This window comes from Schistocerca cancellata, chromosome 11 (assembly GCF_023864275.1).
Source record: "Schistocerca cancellata isolate TAMUIC-IGC-003103 chromosome 11, iqSchCanc2.1, whole genome shotgun sequence".
Classification (NCBI taxonomy): domain Eukaryota; kingdom Metazoa; phylum Arthropoda; class Insecta; order Orthoptera; family Acrididae; genus Schistocerca; species Schistocerca cancellata.
Window position 1 is genome coordinate 110,491,875 of NC_064636.1, and position 18,329 is coordinate 110,510,203.

At 43.8% G+C, this 18,329-nt stretch overlaps 1 protein-coding gene across 1 annotated transcript in view; it reads right to left on the bottom strand.

Annotated features, from left to right (window-relative positions):
• Positions 1–240: 240 nt before the first annotated feature.
• Positions 241–18,329, bottom strand: part of LOC126108748 (cation-dependent mannose-6-phosphate receptor-like) — a 143,395-nt gene continuing 125,306 nt past the window's right edge. Inside the window, exons 5-6 of the mRNA XM_049914092.1 lie at positions 16,239–16,487; positions 241–1,159 (exon numbers count right to left, since the gene is read on the bottom strand). Coding sequence (XP_049770049.1) covers positions 1,094–1,159; positions 16,239–16,487 — 315 coding nt within the window. The 3' untranslated portion in view covers positions 241–1,093. The remainder of the gene's footprint in view (positions 1,160–16,238; positions 16,488–18,329) is intronic.

An 18,329-nucleotide genomic window follows, 5' to 3' on the forward strand; every position in this document is an offset into this window, starting at 1 on the left:
AAGGTATTAGTTTGCAAGAAAAGAGAAGCCAATCAAATGAACATTTTATGAAGTATGTTATTACTTTCTTCCTTCAAGTCTATGGGTTCCATCACAGTAAACATCTGTTGTACAAAAATTTCAAACTTAAAGCACATAAATAATACATTCTAAGTGGGGAAGAGGAAGGAATTCTGACAAACACAATGAGGAATTAATTATCCTCTTGTGTGCATAATTTTAAGCAGAATGAACATACAATTATTGCATATCCCTCTTTTTTTTAATTAAAGCTTTATAAAAGTTTAGAAACAAGAAACGAACATAAACTTCACTCACAGTCTTCGTCTCTTTCCACAGAAAAACACAACATACTCCAATCGTGGTAAAATACACTCTTGTGGTTTCAACATCTATTTTTTTTTAACAGTAAACAAGATAAAAACAAATATTTACAAGTTAGTAATGATAAGTTACACAGCAGCACAAAAAATATATTGCTCTCACCAAAGCAGTAAACTATTATATATCATTATACTCAGACAATAAATCCTCATCGTTTTATTTCTGAAAACATTACAAGGAAAAATTCTGCTCCATTTTCAGTAATCATTCACGACCTGGATCAAAAACTTTGTGAATTACACTCTGTAATTATGTTACAAATATAAATGCCCAGCATTCTTTTATGGAACACATCTGTATTTACAATCCCTGTACACTCAGCAAGTTTATGAAACATATTCAACTGTTTTTGGCACAAGTACCTCTTTTAAACTCAAAATTCTCCCTTCATACGAAGAGAGCTATCCAGTATTTATTGTTACTAAAGTGTGTGTTAACCATCAGAATGTTTCTGACATCTTAGCTTTTTAAACAAAAAAGAGAACAACTTCCGTGTTTAGTGAGTCGATACATAACAAACTGCCATTTGTACTTCTCCCGATTGTGCGAAATGTCGCACCGCAGTAACTTGCAGACAGAATTGTGATAGATACATTTTGAGCAGTTCAGCTTTTACAGATCTGTAACACTGACACAAAAGCAGCTCAGACAGGTTCGAATAATATCAGGCTGGCAGCAGTATCGGCATACCACAGGGGACACCGAGTCCTCAGATGCTGTCGTAGAGATTGGCTGGCCGCACTCGGCAGCCGCTGAGAGTGAACGTGACACCGTCCTGCAACAGACGTGACAGGTCTGGATAAGTTAACCATAAAGCTCAGTTCTACCTGCTTTGCACTTACCAATGTATCTCATTGCATCGACCTAGCTAAACTTTACAAAGGGAGGGCCATCTGTGCGTTTGTTCATAGTAGTAACCTATAAGATGCAGGCAGCCAATAGGAGGATAGAATGTGGAAGCCAATGAACAACTGTTAACAAGATACACCTTTATGCCACTAACGTAAGAATTAATCACATTTTGTGGCCAGCCTTTCCTTCATATTCTGCTGAAAAATATATTAAAAAATGCTGTGACTTACCAAATGGGAAAGCGCTGGTAGACACACAATAAATAAAAAACAAACAAACTGACACACACACACACACACACACACACACACACACACACACACAAAAATATCAAGCTTTCGCAATCCACGATTGCTTCATTAGGAAAGAGGGAAGGAGAGGGAAAGACGAAATGATGTGGGTTTTAAGGGAGAGGGTAAGGAGTCATTCCGACCCCGGGAGCGGAAAGAATTACCTTAGGGGGAAAAAAGGACAGGTATACCCTCGCACACACACACACGTATCCATGCGCACATATACAGACACAGGCAGACATATGTGAAGGCAAAGAGGTTGGGCAGAGATGTCAGTCGAGGCAGACGTACAGGGGCAAAGAAGTTGTCCAATGAAAAGTGATGTACGAGGGGCGGCAACTTGAAATTAGCGGAGGCTGAGGCCTGGTGGGTAACGGGAAGAGAGAATATATTGAAGGGCAAGTTCCCATCTCCGTAGTTCTGATAGGTTGCTATTAGTGGGAAGTATCCAGATAACCCGGACGGTGTAACACTGTGCCAAGATGTGCTGGCCGTGCACCGAGGCATGTTTAACCACAGGGTAATCCTCATTACCAACAAACACTGTCTGCCTGTGTCAGTTCATGCGAATGAATAGTTTGTTGCTGGTCTTCCCACATAGAAGGCTTCACAGTGTAGGCAGGTCATTCGATAATTCATGTGGGTGCTTTCACACGTGGCTCTGCCTTTGATTGTGTACACCTTCCGGCTTACAGCACTGCAGTAGGTGGTGGTGGGAGGGTGCACGGGACAGGTTTTACACTGGGGGCAGTTACAAGGGTAGGAGCCAGAGGGTAGGGAAGGTGGTTTGGGGATTTCATAGGGATGAACCGAGAGGTTACGAGGGTTAGGTGGACAGCGGAAAGACACACTTGGTGGAGTGGGGAGGATTTCGTGAAGGATGGATCTCATTTCAGGGCAGGATTTGAGGAAGTCTTATCCCTGGTGGAGAGCCACATTCAGAGTCTGATCCAGTCCCGGAAAGTATCTTGTCACAAGTGGGGCACTTTTGGGATTCTTCTGTGGGAGGTTCTGGGTTTGAAGAGATGAGGAAGTGGCTCCGGTTATTTGCTTCTGTACCAGGTCAGGAGGGTAGTTGCGGGATGCGAAAGCTGTTTTCAGGTTATTGGTGTAATGGTTCAGTGATTCAGGACTGGAGCAGATTCGTTTGCCACGAAGACCTAAGCTGTAGGGAAGGGACCGTTTGATATGGAATGGGTGGCAGCTGTCATAATGGAGGTACTGTCGCTTGTTGGTGGGTTTGATGTGGACGGATGTGTGAAGCTGGCCATTGGACAGATGGAGATCAACGTCGAGGAAAGTGGCATGGGATCTGGAGTAGGACCAGGTGAATCTGATGCAACCAAAGGAGTTGAGGTTGGAGAGGAAATTCTGGAGTTCTTCTTCACTGTGAGTCTAGATCATGAAGATGTCATCAATAGATCTGTACCAAACTTCGGGTTGGTAGGCCTGAGTAACCAAGAAGGCTTCCTCTAAGCGACCAGTAAATAGGTTGTCGTACGAGGGGGCCATCCTGGTACCCATGGCTGTTCCCTTTAATTGTTGGTACATCTGGCCTTCAAAAGTGAAGGCGTTGTGAGTTAGGATGAAGCTGGCTAAGGTAATGAGGAAAGAGGTTTTAGGTAGGGTGGCAGGTGATTGGCGTGAAAGGAAGTGCTCCATCGCAGTGAGGCCCTGGACGTGTGGGATATTTGTGTATAAGGAAGTGGCATCAATGGTTACAAGGACGGTTTCCAGGGGCAACAGATTCAGTAAGGATTCCAGGTGTTCGAGAAAGTGGTTGGTGTCTTTGATGAAGGATGGGAGACTGCATCTAATAGGTTGAAGGTGTTGATCTACATAGGCAGAGATACGTTCTGTGGGGGCTTGGTAACCAGCTGCAATGGGTCGGCTGCGATGTTTGGGTTTGTGAATTTTAGGAAGTGGGAAGAAGGTAGGGGTGCAGGGTGTTGGTGGGGTCAGGAGGTTGATGGAGTCAGGTGAAAGGTTTTGTAGAGGGCCTAAGGTTCTGAGGATTCCTTGAAGCTCCGCCTGGACGTCAGGAATGGGATTACCTTGGCAAACTTTGTATGTAGTGTTGTCTGAAAGCCGATGCAGTCCCTCAGCCCCATACTCCCGATGATCAAGTACCACGGTCGTGGAACCCTTGTCAGCCGGAAGAATGACGATGGATCGGTCAGCCTTCAGATCACGGATAGCCTGGGCTTCAGCAGTGGTGATGTTGGGAGTAGGATTAAGGTTTTTCAAGAAAGATTGAGAGGCAAGGCTGGAAGTGAGAAATTCCTGGAAGGTTTGGAGAGGGTGATTTTGAGGAAGAGGAGGTGGGTCCCGCTGTGATGGAGAACGGAACTGTTCCAGGCAGGGTTCAATTTGGATAGTGTCTTGGGGAGTTGGATCGTTAGGAGTAGGATTAGGATTAGGATTATTTTTCTTCGTGGCAAAGTGATATTTCCAGCAGAGACTACGAGTGTAGGACAGTAAATCTTTGATGAGGGCTGTTTGGTTGAATCTGGGAGTAGGGCTGAAGGTGAGGCCTTTGGATAGGACAGAGGTTTCGGACTGGGAGAGAGTTTTGGAGGAAAGTTAGCTACTGAATTGGGGTGTTGTGGTTCCAGATTGTGTTGACTAGAATTTTGAGGTTTTGGGGGGAGTGGCGCTGGAAGTGGGAGATTGAGTAGATGGGAGAGACTGGGTCTATATGCAATGAGAGGAGGTTGAGGTTTGTTGGAGGTTGTGGAGGGTGAGTGAGTTCTCTCTCCGGAGGTGGAAAACCAGGAGATTGGATAGTTTTTTGAGGTGGAAGGTGACATGCTGTTCTAATTTGCGGTTGGCCTGTAGGAGGATGCTCTGAACAGTCGGTGTGGATGTGGGAGAGGGAAGATTGAAGACTCTGATTAGGGATAGGAGTTGACAGGTGTATTCATTGGCTGAGTTGATGTGTAGGTGAAGGATTAGGTGTGTGAGGGCAATGGATTGTTCGGTTTGGAACTGGTATAGGGACTGATGGAAAGAAGTGTTACAGCCAGAGATGGGAACTTTAAGTGTGAGGCCTTTGGGGGTGATGCCAAATGTCAGACAAGCCTGAGTAAATAAAATATGGGAGCGTAATCCGGCTAGGGTGGAGGCATGTTTGTGGAGGGAATGTAAATAAAACTTAATGGGGTCGTCGTGGGGATGTTGTGAGGGTGACATGTTATTAGAAGGTGGAAAGTGTAACATGAGGCTAAAGTGAAAATAAAAATATATGGGGAGAGATAAAGGTGAACTAGAAAGCAACTAGAGTTTCGAAAAGTGTTGGTTTAAGCTGAGCTATGTTGATCCTGTGGTGAACTTAGGTTGGTAAACAATGATGTGTACAAAGGTTGGGTAGTTGTGTTGCCTCCAAAACACTTTAAGGGTGGAGAAATTCGGGAAAATTGTGAAAAAACTGCGTGTAAATGTATTAAAAGGACTGGTTATGTGGTGGCAGATTATGAAAATGAGGCTAACAATTGTCTGATGAATCTGTTACCCCCGGAAACCATCCTTGTAACCACTGATGCCACTTCATTATACACAAATATCCCACACGTCCAGGGCCTCACTGCGATGGAGCACTTCCTTCCACGCAGATCACCTGCCACCCTACCTAAAACCTCTTCCCTCATTACCTTAACCAGCTTCATCCTAACTCACAACGCCTTCACTTTTGAAGGCCAGACATACCAACAATTAAAGGGAACAGCCATGGGTACCAGGATGTCCCCCTCGTATGCCAACCTATTTACAGGTCACTTAGAGGAAGCCTTCTTGGTTACCCAAGCCTGCCAACCCAAAGTTTGGTACAGATTTATTGATGATCTGGACTCATAGTGAAGAAGAACTCCAGAATTTCCTCTCCAACCTCAACTCCTTTGGTTCCATCAGATTCACCTGGTTCTACTCCAAATCCCATGCCACTTTCCTCAACGTTGACCTCCATCTGTCCAATGGCCAGCTTCACACATCCGTCCACATCAAACCCACCAACAAGCAACAGTACCTCCATTATGACGGCTGCCACCCATTCCATATCAAACGGTCCCTTCCCTACAGCTTAGGTCTTCGTGGCAAACGAATCTGCTCCAGTCCTGAATCACTGAACCATTATACCAATAACCTGAAAACAGCTTTCGCATCCCGCAACTACCCTCCCGACCAGGTACAGAAGCAAATAACCGGAGCCACTTCCTCATCCCCTCAAACCCAGAACCTCCCACAGAAGAATCCCAAAAGTGTCCCACTTGTGACAAGATACTTTCCGGGACTGGATCAGACTCTGAATGTGGCTCTCCAGGAGGGATACGACTTCCTCAAATCCTGCCCTGAAATGAGATCCACCCTTCATGAAATCCTCCCCACTCCACCAAGAGTGTCTTTCCGCCGTCCACCTAACCTTCATAACCTCTCGGTTCATCCCTATGAAATCCCCAAATCACCTTTCCTACCCTCCAGCTCCTACCCTTGCAACTGCCCCCGATGTGAAACCTGTCCCATGCACCCTCTCACCACCACCTACTGCAGTGCTGTAAGCCGGAAGGTGTACACAATCAAAGGCAGAGCCACGTGTGAAAGCACCCACGTGATTTACCAACTGACCTGCCTACACTGTGAAGCCTTCTATGTGGGAATGACCAGCAACAAACTGTCCATTCGCATGAATGGACACAGGCAGACAGTGTTTGTTGGTAATGAGGATCACCCTGTGGCTAAACATGACTTGGTGCACGGCCAGCACATCTTGGCACAGTGTTACATCGTCCAGGTTATCTGGATACTTCCCTCTGACACTAACCTATCAGAACTCCGGAGATGGGAACTTGCCCTTCAATATACTCTCTCTTCCCGTTACCCACCAGGCCTCAACCTCCGCTAATTTCAAGTTGCCCCCCCCCTCGTACATTACTTGTCATTCGACAACATCTTTGCCCCTGTACTTCTGCCTCGACTGTCATCTCTGCCCAACCTCTTTGCCTTTACATGTGTTTGCCTGTGTCTGTATATGTGCGGATGGATGTGTGTGTGTGTGTGTGTGTGTGTGTGTGTGTGTGTGTTTTTTATTGTGTCTATCTACCAAAGCTTTCTCGTTTGGTAAGTCACAGCATCTTTATTCTTTATATATATTTTCCCTGTGTCCTGCTTGACACCGTCAAATATCTGGGCGTAATGCTGGCGAGTGGAGAGCAATGTGAGGTGGAATGAGCATGTGAGAACTGTGGTAGGGAACACAAATTGTCAGCTTCGATTTATTGGGAGAATTTTAGGAATGAGTGGTACACCTGTAAAGGACACCGCATATAGGACACTGGTATGACCTATTCTTGAGTATTGCTCGAATGTTTGGGTTCTGTACGGTTGCACTGAAGGAAGACATCAAAGCAACTGAGAGGCAGGCTGCTAGATTTGTTACCGGTAGGTTCAAGAAACAAGTACGTGTTACAGAGGTGCTTCAGGAACTCAAATGGGAATCCTCACAGGGAAGATGACATTCTTTTCGAGAAACCCCATTGAGAAAATTTAGACAACCGGCGTTTGAAGCTAACTGCCGCCCAACAATTCTACTGCCACCGACGTATATGGCGCATAAGGGCCACGGAGATAAGATACGAGAAATTTGGGGCTCATACGGAGGCGTACAGACATTTGTTTTACCCTCGCTCTATTTCAGAGTGGAACAGGAGGGGAAATGACAAGTAGTGGTATTAGGTACCATCCACCACACACAGTATGGTGGCCTGCAGAGTATTGATGTATATGTAATTATCTTGACGCACGAGTTCATAGCATTTTTCCATAAATTTAATAAACACGACAAATGCACATAACAGAGACTTTTGTCATCAATAATATATTCTCCTCCACCATTTACAATAGTCTGCCAATGCTGGGTTCACTTTTCAATTTCTCGACTAGAAATCACTTGGTTTTCAGGGAAGAACTCGTCGAGCCACGTTAGGAGCACATTTTCGTCTGGAAAAGAAGTTCCTTGAAGGCCGACGGAGGTTTCTCGGGTCTCCAGCCGGGTGGTAGCGTTGATATCTCACGATGTTTTGGGAAGTGTCATACTACCCATCTTTGCCAGAAGACCCGAGAAACCTTCATTAATAGTTTACGCCGGGAAAGCCTACAGTCACATATTTCTCGAAGGCTGTTCAACAGAGAATGGTAAAGAAGAAAATGTGAGGGCACGGTATCAGGTGAGTAAGGTAGGTGCAGAATGACTTCCCAACTCAACTCCCGCACAGTGTTTTTTGTACGTCTAGTAGAATGCGGATGAGCATTATTGTGGTGTAGCATCTCTTCGTGCTGTCTTCCCGGTTGTTGTTCTCGGACTATGTTTGCAAGATGTCTCAGCTCTCGATAATAAATGTCAGCAGTGATGGTTACACTTTGGGGATGCAATCCTCAGTACATCACACTGTCATTGTTCCACCAAATGTGTAACATTATCTTTTGTAGATTCACACAGGTCTTTGTTTGGCTCAACCATTCCTCTATTTTCCTTACGTTAGCACGAAGGCACCATTTCTCGTCACCAGTAATCGCACAGGAAGGGAATGCTCGGTGTTGTTCACAAGAAACTGATGATGAGCAAGCAGAGATGCACATAAAGACGCCTCTTAATTTTTGTGATTTTGGCTCAGAGCGTGTGGTACCTGTGCACCTGATGTCTGAAACTTTCCCCACTGTGTGCAAATGTCGCACGACGGTGGAGTGATCATAGTTCGTCACACTTGCAAGTTCTCGAGTACAGTGACGTGGATAACTGTAGATTAATGCTTTTAGTACACTGAAATGGATTAATGATTTTTAAATGGTCTTCATCAAACCTCCAAGGTATTTCTAAATCTGGAGAGCCACTGGTGTCAAAACGATCTCCTTAAAATGCGAAAATCAATTTCTTGCCGTGTCCAGTCCAATAGCATTATCCCCGTGCACAGCGCAAGTGTCTCTAGCTGCCTTCACCGCTGTCACCCCTATACTAAACTCAAACACGAAGATATGTCACAAATATTTGAATTTTTACACTTGGCAGCACATTTTCTAGCATCCACCGCTCCAGTAGCTACCTCAAAATGACAATATATAAACTCAGATAGCAACAGTGGACTACAAATAAAAGATGAGAATCGACAAACAAACCCGTAGCAACCGGAATACCAAGCTGCAAACAAAAATGCTATGAATTTATGCAGCAACCTAATAATATAAAGTATGAAACACTCAGAACAGGAGGAGGAAACAAAATAAAACTTATCAGGTCGAAAGGGAATGTGATGTTATTTCAATGACTACAAAATATAGTCAAATTTACAAACAACCACTTGGCAGTACCAACCCACTTTCAAGTATAACTTTCATCCCCTCTGGCAGAAATTCACACACCAATTTGGTCGGGAAGGGTGTCGTAAAACCGTCGTATCCTCTCGCAATGTAAGCTGGCTCACAACTCTCCTAAACGGCAACTCTCCCCGTGGTATTTGTAAATGTGTAGAGCCACTGATGGCAAAACGATATCCTCATGTGTGGACGAGAGTTTTCCCATCGACAAACGGTACCACAGTACTGTCGCACAGGATTTAACTTGCGAGGACACAAGACATACCGTCATGCCGACAGAGTTCCCTCGGTCACTACGACCCACGATACACGACGTGATACTGGCAGAAAAACCTCTGTGCCTCTCCGAAACACTGAAAGAATGGGATCTCTCCCGATGTCACTGACATACTCACTGACTACAGTCATCCGGGGTAGCGCAGAATCGCAATTCGTCACCGATCGCAATGTCACGTCACTCGACATCAGTCCGTGTGTGCTTCCCAGTCACAGCACCACTTCGTACACCGTCATCATTGTAATGGTAGCCTACATGTGGGGCAATAATTCCCTAGTCTGGCTGCTGCTCATCTCAGACTAATGGTGTGCGGTGACACAGAATACTGCAGGGAGTCCATTACATGTCCTCAGTTCACAATGCAGTGATCCTCAGTCGTGGTGTTCAGATACTATCGAAAGAAACCTTGCTGACAAGTACGCTCACCTTCACATTCCCATCTAGTCCGATATTGAGCCACTGTCACATCTGAATGCCCGACAAATCTGGATAATGCACGATTCGACCAGCCGGCTGAACGGATATCCACAGTGAGGCCCCTTTCGAGCTTTGTCACGTGCTGATAATGCTGTCTCACACAAGTACATATTTCCTTCCCAGGAATCACTCGCCATGTGATGCTATTCGTGCCCCTTTATACCCTACTGGACCTGGTACAAACAACTAAACATGAAGAACACCAATGCACTCTGGTGGCTGTTCTACCTGTCACGGACAACTGCAACTTTAATCTTTTACATATCTGATGATATTGTGTACATGCACAAGTTATACAGGCATCTGACCGTGTCTTCTGGGCGTTTCACTGTTTTTGTCAGGCAGTGTATATATACAGGGTGTTCCAAAACTTGGTAGGCAAAGCTTCTGAAATGGATTCCTCGTATAATGAGAAGAAAAAAAGTCCGGTACATGTGGGCTCAAAAGTGAATACCTTAAAGAGTTACAAGCACCTTTTCATCTTCGATACTGTGAAACATATGTCTTCTACTGTAAGCTCTTTGCTTTCCATATTCTGGGAGGCAGTGGTATGGACCAAAACAAGAAAAAAATTGTCAAGTAAACATGGCTCTAAAATGTATACCTTAAGAGTTACAAGCAGTTGTTTATCTTCACTACTGTGGAACACTTATCTTCTACAGTGAACAAGTGCTCGTAGTTCTTAAGGTATTCATTTTACAGCACATGTTTACTAATAATTTTTTTTTCTTGTTCTTGTCCATATTACCTCCTCCGAAAATATGGAAAGCAAAGAGCTTGCAGTAAGAGAGATTTGCTTCACAGTATCAGAGATGAGCCCATGTTTACTGGACATTCTTTCTTCTTCTTGTACGAGGATTCCATTCCCGAAGTTTTCCCATCGAGTTTTGAAACACCCTGGACAGCACGTCTGAACCTTCTATGCTGAAATATTATTAATGGTTTTGTCTCAAAGGTAGGATGTAGATTGTGGTGACAGTGATCTGTAGCATAACCTGAGGTCTAGTTAGGTTGGAATGTCACAATTTAGTTGCAAGTGGGTAAAGCTGACAAATGTGAAGGAGTATTCCATATAGAGCAGGACACACTTACAATATTTAAAAGTTTATGATTTGGTACTTTATTTATATTTTTTGAAAATGCTGGACTTTTTACTGTATATCAACAATGGTTTGTGGCTCATTATTGCTTTCCCGCCATAATTTGTAGCCTTTATATAACACCATATGTTTTTCATGTGATGAGAGTGTGAAATATTGGAGATTTTGGACCTTCATTTCACCTAATTCGCAGGTAAGAATTAGCATAGAATTATTTGTATTACTGTTACATACCCTAATGAACTGCACAAAGAGCATGAAACTGAAGCAGGCAAATTATAGGTTGAGCTAAATAATATAATATAACAGTACGAATTTTCATGTAACATGAGTCACTTTCATGTAATTAAGTTTTTGTACCAAGAGAGATATTAGAGATAACTTTATCTTGTTCAGTAATTTACTTCTTAATGTGACTGTATAACTAATATCACTACTAAAAATTTCTCAATTTCAAAAATTGTTCAAATGGCTCTGGGCACTATGGGACTTAACCTAACTAACCTAAGGACATCACACACATCCATGCCCGAGGCAGGATTCGAACCTGCAACCATAGCGGTCATGCGGTTCCAGACTGAAGCGCCTAGGACCGCACGGCCTTACCGGCCGGCTTCTCAATTTCAACCCACATTGTAATAACAGAAAATTAAATGTGTAATGTGAGCACGTAATCTGAGTCACAGTTGTTTTATTTTAAGATTGGAAGACGAGGATGCCCTAGCAGCAACAGAAAGACAGGAAAAAGTTATAGAAAGAGAAGGAAAACATGAATAATTTAAGAAGTATCTGGAAGAAGCTCGAAAAAGCCAGCAGGAGCAGAAACAAAAGTTTCTACAGTTGAATCACCATAAACAAGGACTGTTATTAGAAGAAAGAGGAGCTAAAAATAGGGAGAGAGTTAGAAAACATAGGCAACTAAGATGCAAGATCAGCAACCTAGTAAAACAAGTTTCTCACTGTATAAGTCACATAGTGCTCTGGATAAAGCCATGGCTTGAGTGCTGCAATTGCTTACATTAGCAAGGTACTGTCAACTATACCTGAAAATGTGAAGGTAGTTTCAATCTAATCAGATGGACCTGCCTCACAATTCAAAAATTCAATTTCAAAAACATCCCAGATGTGTGTGATAAGGCTCAGATCAGGTGAACTGGGGCCCCAGCACGTCAATTGAAATTCACCACTGTGTTCCGTGAATCAGTCCATCACACGCCAAGCCTCGGGACATGGTGCATTATTGTGTCAAAAAATGCCACCGTCATCAGGAAACGTGATCATCATAAAGGGGTGTGCACGGTCTGCAGCCCGTGTACAATACTCCTCGACTGTCACGGTGCTGAGCTCCATCGGATACACGGATGTCAGTACAAATATTCCCCTGAGGCATAATGAGGGTGCCGCCAGCTTCTCTCCGTCGCACGGTACAAACGTCGAGGAGCTGTTCCCCTCAAAGATGACGGATTTGTGCTGTCTCATCATGTCAAATGCTCTGCCATTGTCTCAACGTCCAGTGCCGACGGTCACGTGCCCGTTTCAGTTGTAGTTGGCAATGTCGTGGTGTTAACATTGGCACGTGACGTCTACGGGAACATTATTTCTATTTCTTGTATTGCGGCAGCGAATTGCCGAGTTTATTCTAAATTCACTTTTTTTATCAACAAAATATACAAATAGTGACAATATTATGAAACAGATAGATTGATACTGACTTGTAGATGAGATGCTGATGTTGAGTTGCAGACTGGCACCACAAAAAGAATGGTATACATTTGAGCTTTCGGCCAAAATCCCTTCTTCTAACACACAGCAAAGAAAAGCAACACACACACACACACACACACACACACACACACACATACACGACCACTGTCTCTGGTCTCTGACACCTGATTGCCTACAGCAATGGTGCCTCATCTCTTCCTCCACCCAAACGCCTCAGGAGGCCCAACGGTACTGACTGACCGCCATTTCATTCTCAGCCAACAGGCATCACTGGATGCAGATATGGAGGGTCACGGGTTCAGCACACTATTCTCCTGGCCGTTAGCTTTGATAAGCGTAGCCACTACTTCTCAGTTGAGTAGCTCCTCAACTGACCCCACAAAGACTCAGTGCACCCCGATTGCCGACAACACTCAGCAGACCCGGACGGCATCCAATCCGGGCACTAGCTAAGGCCCACAGCACTTACTTTTTGGTGATCTGGCAGCAACCGCTGTTACCATTGCAGTATGACAGTGCATCATAGGATAAGCAGTCTAGGTGGTGGGGTTGAGGAGGCCGGGCCGGGGAGGGGGAGGGGGAGGGGGAGGGGGAGGGGGAGGGGTAGGAGGGTACGGGTGGGGGAGGGTGTGGTGCTGCTTGCAGCAGTGTTTAGGGACACTGTGGGAACAGGAAAGGGCTGCTAGGTCAGGAGGTTTGGGGGGGGGGGGGGGGAGGGAGACAAGGAGGGGGAGGGGAAAAGAACTAGTTATTTAAACTCCCATCTCATGTAACATGCGCAAGAAATGGGAATCCCTACTGCCTAAAAATAAATTTAGAAACATATCTCATTTGCCCATCTTTCTACAAATCATCTGTATATCCACATTCAGAGATTTCAAAGTTCTGTTAGCAACATGGCACATAACAGTGTTCATACAAGCTCCAAGACAAGCAGTAATGTACTGTGAATAGGATTCACTATTTACATACAGAGGTAAACATTTACTTCAACAGTACAATCATAATCAGGTAAATATTAAGCTACCAGTTTTTCTCTATACAAAAATGAATGTTTGTCCATGTGTTTGGAACGTCTAATCACAGCAAGTAATGACCTGATTTATACACTGTTATTTGCAAAATAATGCGCATTGTCTGGAGAAGGTTTGTAGTTTTGGGTTGGGTAGTTTTATGGAGAGGAGACCAAACAGCCGGTCATCGGTCTCATCAGATTAGGGAAGGACGGGGAAGGAAGTCAGGCGTGTCTTTTCAAAGGAACCATCCCGGCATTTGCCTGGAGCGATTTAGGGAAATTACGGAAAACCTAAATCAGGATGGCCGGATGTGGGATCGAACTGTCGTCCTCCCGAATGAGAGTCCAGTGTGCTAGCCACTGTGCCACCTCGCTCGGTGCGATATAGGATGAACACCAATAAAAGCAAAAAAATGATAATAGAATGTAGTCAGATTAAATCAGGTGATGGTAATGGAAACTAAGAGTTTTGCTACTATATTTGGGCAGCAAATTACACGACGGCCGAAGTAAAGAGAGTATAAAATGTAGACTGGCTACGGCAAGAAAAACGTTTCTGAAGAAGATAGATTTGTTAACACTGAATACAGATTTAAGTATAGTCTTTTCTGATGGTTTTTGCAAAGAGTGTAGTCTTGCACAGATGTGGATGTGGACAATGAACAGTTTTGACAAGAAGAATGAGGAGACACTGAATCACATAAGACGGAACTTAAATATATGGAAAACATGACTAAAAGAAGGAATCGGTCGATAGGGCACAAGCAATCATCGATTCGGTAACTGAATGAAGTTTGGAGGATAAAAGTTGTAGAGGGGGACGAAAGCTCGAGTACAGTAAATAGATCTGAGTGGATGTCGGTTGCAGGATTTATACAGAGGTGAAGAGGCTTGCACAGGATCGATTAGCACGGAGAACTGCGCCCCGCGGGCGCAAGGCAGTGTAGTTCAGCGCCCCGTACACGACCGTGTGTCGCTAGTGTTGGCATGGGGGGGGGGGGGGGGAGAGAGAGAGAGAGAGTGAGTGATAGCTGCAGAGTGAGTTGTACTGTACCATGGTCTGATCACACGTAAACAAATTATTCTATTTTAAAAATACTTTTATGTAAGGGATATAGAGTCTCATTCTTACTGTTAGTAGTTACAAGTAAATATTTTTTGTTATACTTCGTGCTACAGCTTTTTGTATCTCTTTTCAGAGTTTAGAAATCGGATCCTTAGTTTGCTGTTTTGTACATAATAATTTTAACTGACCAAGGTTATAAAGCCCTTTAATTCTTACAGTCAGCATTGTTAAAGAAGACAATTAACATTTTACACGTTTTTCTTTTTCGAGAAAACTATTTTGTCTAGGTTTGGTACAATATTCCGTGAGACTGCTAACCTCAAAGAATTAATCAAATTTTTATCGCCAAGTAATGAATGCTTCTTAGTTTTAGCAAGCTTTAAAAGAGAGAAAAAGCGCTCACAAATAAATGTAGAACCAAACATTAAGAGAAATTTGGCCGTGTGCTTGTGCAAAAGAGGGTATTTCTCTCGTGGAAGACATCTGTAAAAGTCATCCCAAGTTTTACACTAAGAAAGTGGTTCTTCAGGTGGATGTTGCACTGTAGGTCAATCAGCTCTAGTTGAAGCACTTGTGAGACGTCCTCTACCCGAAGGGAAAACGGGCGAACAAATATATATAAGGCCGGTTGACGGTCAATTATCTCCAAAAATTTGTTTTCAAACCGTTCTTGTAATTCGCAAATGATTTTGACATAATCTGAAAAATCCGCATCTTCTTTAACGCTGTCTAGTGCAGGAAAATGTCCACAATTTTTCTTGTGCAATTGTTTTTTTAAGTGCTTGAATCGTCTGCACTAAATCAGCAACAGAGTGAACATTTCACTCCAAGGTGAAAATCAAAGTATTTAAATGACCAGTGAGGTCACTCAAAAAATCCAAATTCGCCACCCACTTAGGATCACAAAGTAATTCTTCTGGACGTCCTTTCATTTCAAAAAGGTATTTATTTCACCCCTCAAGGAGAAAAACCGATGAAGCACCTTTCCTCTGCTCAGCCATCTTAATTCGGTGTGGTAGGGGATATCCGGGTATTCCGCTTCGATGATGATGATGATGATGATGATGATGAGTCCCATACTTCTTTACAGAGCGTAGGGGAGCGACGCGGAAGACTCGCTACCGCGAGACCACAAGCTGATCAGCCAGAAATTCTTTAAATTGGTGATATGTGAGTCCATGCGATCGAAGATGATTAACCGTTCGAAGAACTGTGTCCATAACATTTATTATGTTGACAATCTTCGCACAAAGTGCCTCCTGGTATATCAGACAATGGACTGCCGCGAATAAGGAACAGCCGACTTCAGCCATTTTTGACCTAACATAACCCAGGAATCAAGTGCGTATCCCTCGTAGGGCAGGGGCTCCATCCGTTGTTATACTGGTCAGGCGTTCCTATTTTAAACCAATTGACTCTAACACATTTTCCATGGCTAGAAAAATATCCAAACCCGTGGTTGTGTCTTATAATGGTATAAGGTCCAGTGGCGCGGCGGGCGGTCGGGCGGGCGGTCTGCACGGCCAGCTGAGCGACACGGCCGGCCACTGCGACAACAAACGAATTCGCCCGGGGCGCTGGCTGATTGCGGGCACTAGCGCATCGGGGGCACAGTTTGGACGAGCCTGCTTTACACTGAAGACCACAACAATAATAGATTTCAACAGCAGATGAAAGCAGAGTGCCGTACCTTGACGAGCTCGGGCAGGGCTGACCAGAACTCGATGTTGGGCACCATCTCCCGGCCAGTGGCGCCCCGTAGCAGTCGAAGGGCGAGTGCTCCGCCCACAAAGTACACCCCTAGGAACACGACCAACAGGATGCACAGCACCGACCCCGTCGACAGTCCGCCGTCAGCGGCAGCTCCCGCGGCAAAATCCGCCGGCGACATGGCGGGCCGGTACGTCGGGCACGCAGCTGCCGAAATCAGTTCGAACTTCTGCAAATATCGAACAAGGATGGGGATCAGGAGGGGACACTGTAGTGAGCCAATTAACTTACACGATATTTAGACCCAGTACACACACAGGGTTGAAGTGTCTACGACCCGGGACAACTGGGAGATCCGGGAAAAAACAGGGAAAAACCTGGGAATCTTTTTGAATTCTGGGAATTTTTCATTGTTTTAGTTTTCAGTTAAATTTTTGTGATTTTTGACTGGTAAGAACCAATACTCTAACAAAAAATTTTACTGTATCCCACTTCTGCAGAATAATACTGCAGCAACAAAACATGAACGAGAGAAAAAAACGAAAATAAAGCTTAAGTCACAAAGAAAATGCGCCATAGATAGCAACAAAACACAGTGTTTATACAAACGTCTGCCAACAGTAAAGTGTGTCAAAGGCTTTAGGAAGACTGTGCAGTGCTTCTTAACAACAAATTGCCTCCAATGAGCATGACATGACAGTTTTTTACATTAGAATCGTTTTAATGCAAGATTTTTTAATGTTTCACACGTACGAACATGTGGGCTTCCTGCGTCTTCGTAACTGCGCGAGTGCAGTGACGCCTATTATCTGGCACTCTCTGGCAACTGCTGAAACGTACCTTTCTAATAGGTACCGGAAAAATATTGCGAATATTGCTTTGAAAAGCGTTACTTTCAAAGAAAATTTCCTTTTATGTAAGATAAACTATGTGAGAGAGTGTACGACAAATTTCTTAAATCACAGAGCGTTTGACTCTCATTTAAAACTCAACTCCTTGAGGACGACCATATGAAGAGTTTCGAGCCCAGACGATCAGACATTTACGTCGTTATTAAAAAATTTTACTGGCACATTTACGTGATGTATGACGCGCAAAAAAGATCAACAATATATGTGGAAGCATAGTTTCTCTTGCAGCTCATTAATCTTAGAGACCAATATTATATATCATAGCTTTGCTTTTCTTGTAGCAACAATTGTACATTAATTTAAGCCATTAATTTTTCTTATTTGTGTGTTCGCACTACTTAAGAGTGATCTTGCTATTGGCTGACTACATCACGTGTCAAATGCTGTCATCAGCTGGTGAGATCAGGTGACAAGAGCTGTGACTGGCTTACAAAAGTGCGTCGCAATCTCAATTTTAATGCTTCGGAAAGTAATATGCGGTGTTTGGTGTAATTCGAATTTATACCTTCGTAACAATGAAATACGCAGTGTATATGTTGCTGCACATCAAAAATCTTTCCAAAACGTGTTTTTTTCCCCTGAGTTTCATTTTCTAAAGTGCCGGGAAATTCTACGCCGGTGTATAAAACCATAAACCATAAAAGGATTGATAAGTGCCGAGAAAAAGTATACTGTCACTTAACACGGAAAAGTGTATTTTCACTGGGGAGAAAGTGTATTTTCAACCGGGAAATCCGGGTAAAATCTGGGAATTATTTTTCCTTATCCATGTAGACGCCCTGAGGGTGTATGGGTGGAGAAGGAAAAAAAATTCCCGGATTTCCCGGTTAAAAATACACTTTCTCCCGGGTGAAAATACACTTTTTCTTTTTTAAGTGACAGTATACTCTTCCTCGGCACTGTAAAACTCGTCAATCCTTTGAATGTTTATGGTTTTATATACCGGAGTAGAATTTCCAGGCACTTTAGAAAACGAAACTCGGGGGGAAAAACATGTTTTGAAAGACCTTTGATGTGCTCCACCAAATAATGTATGTCACTTTCCAAAGAATTGAAACTGAGATTGCAATGCGCTTTTGTAAGCGTCATAGCTCATTCACGTGATCTCGCCAGCTTATGACAACAATAGGACACGTGATGTAGTCAGCCAATAGCAAGAT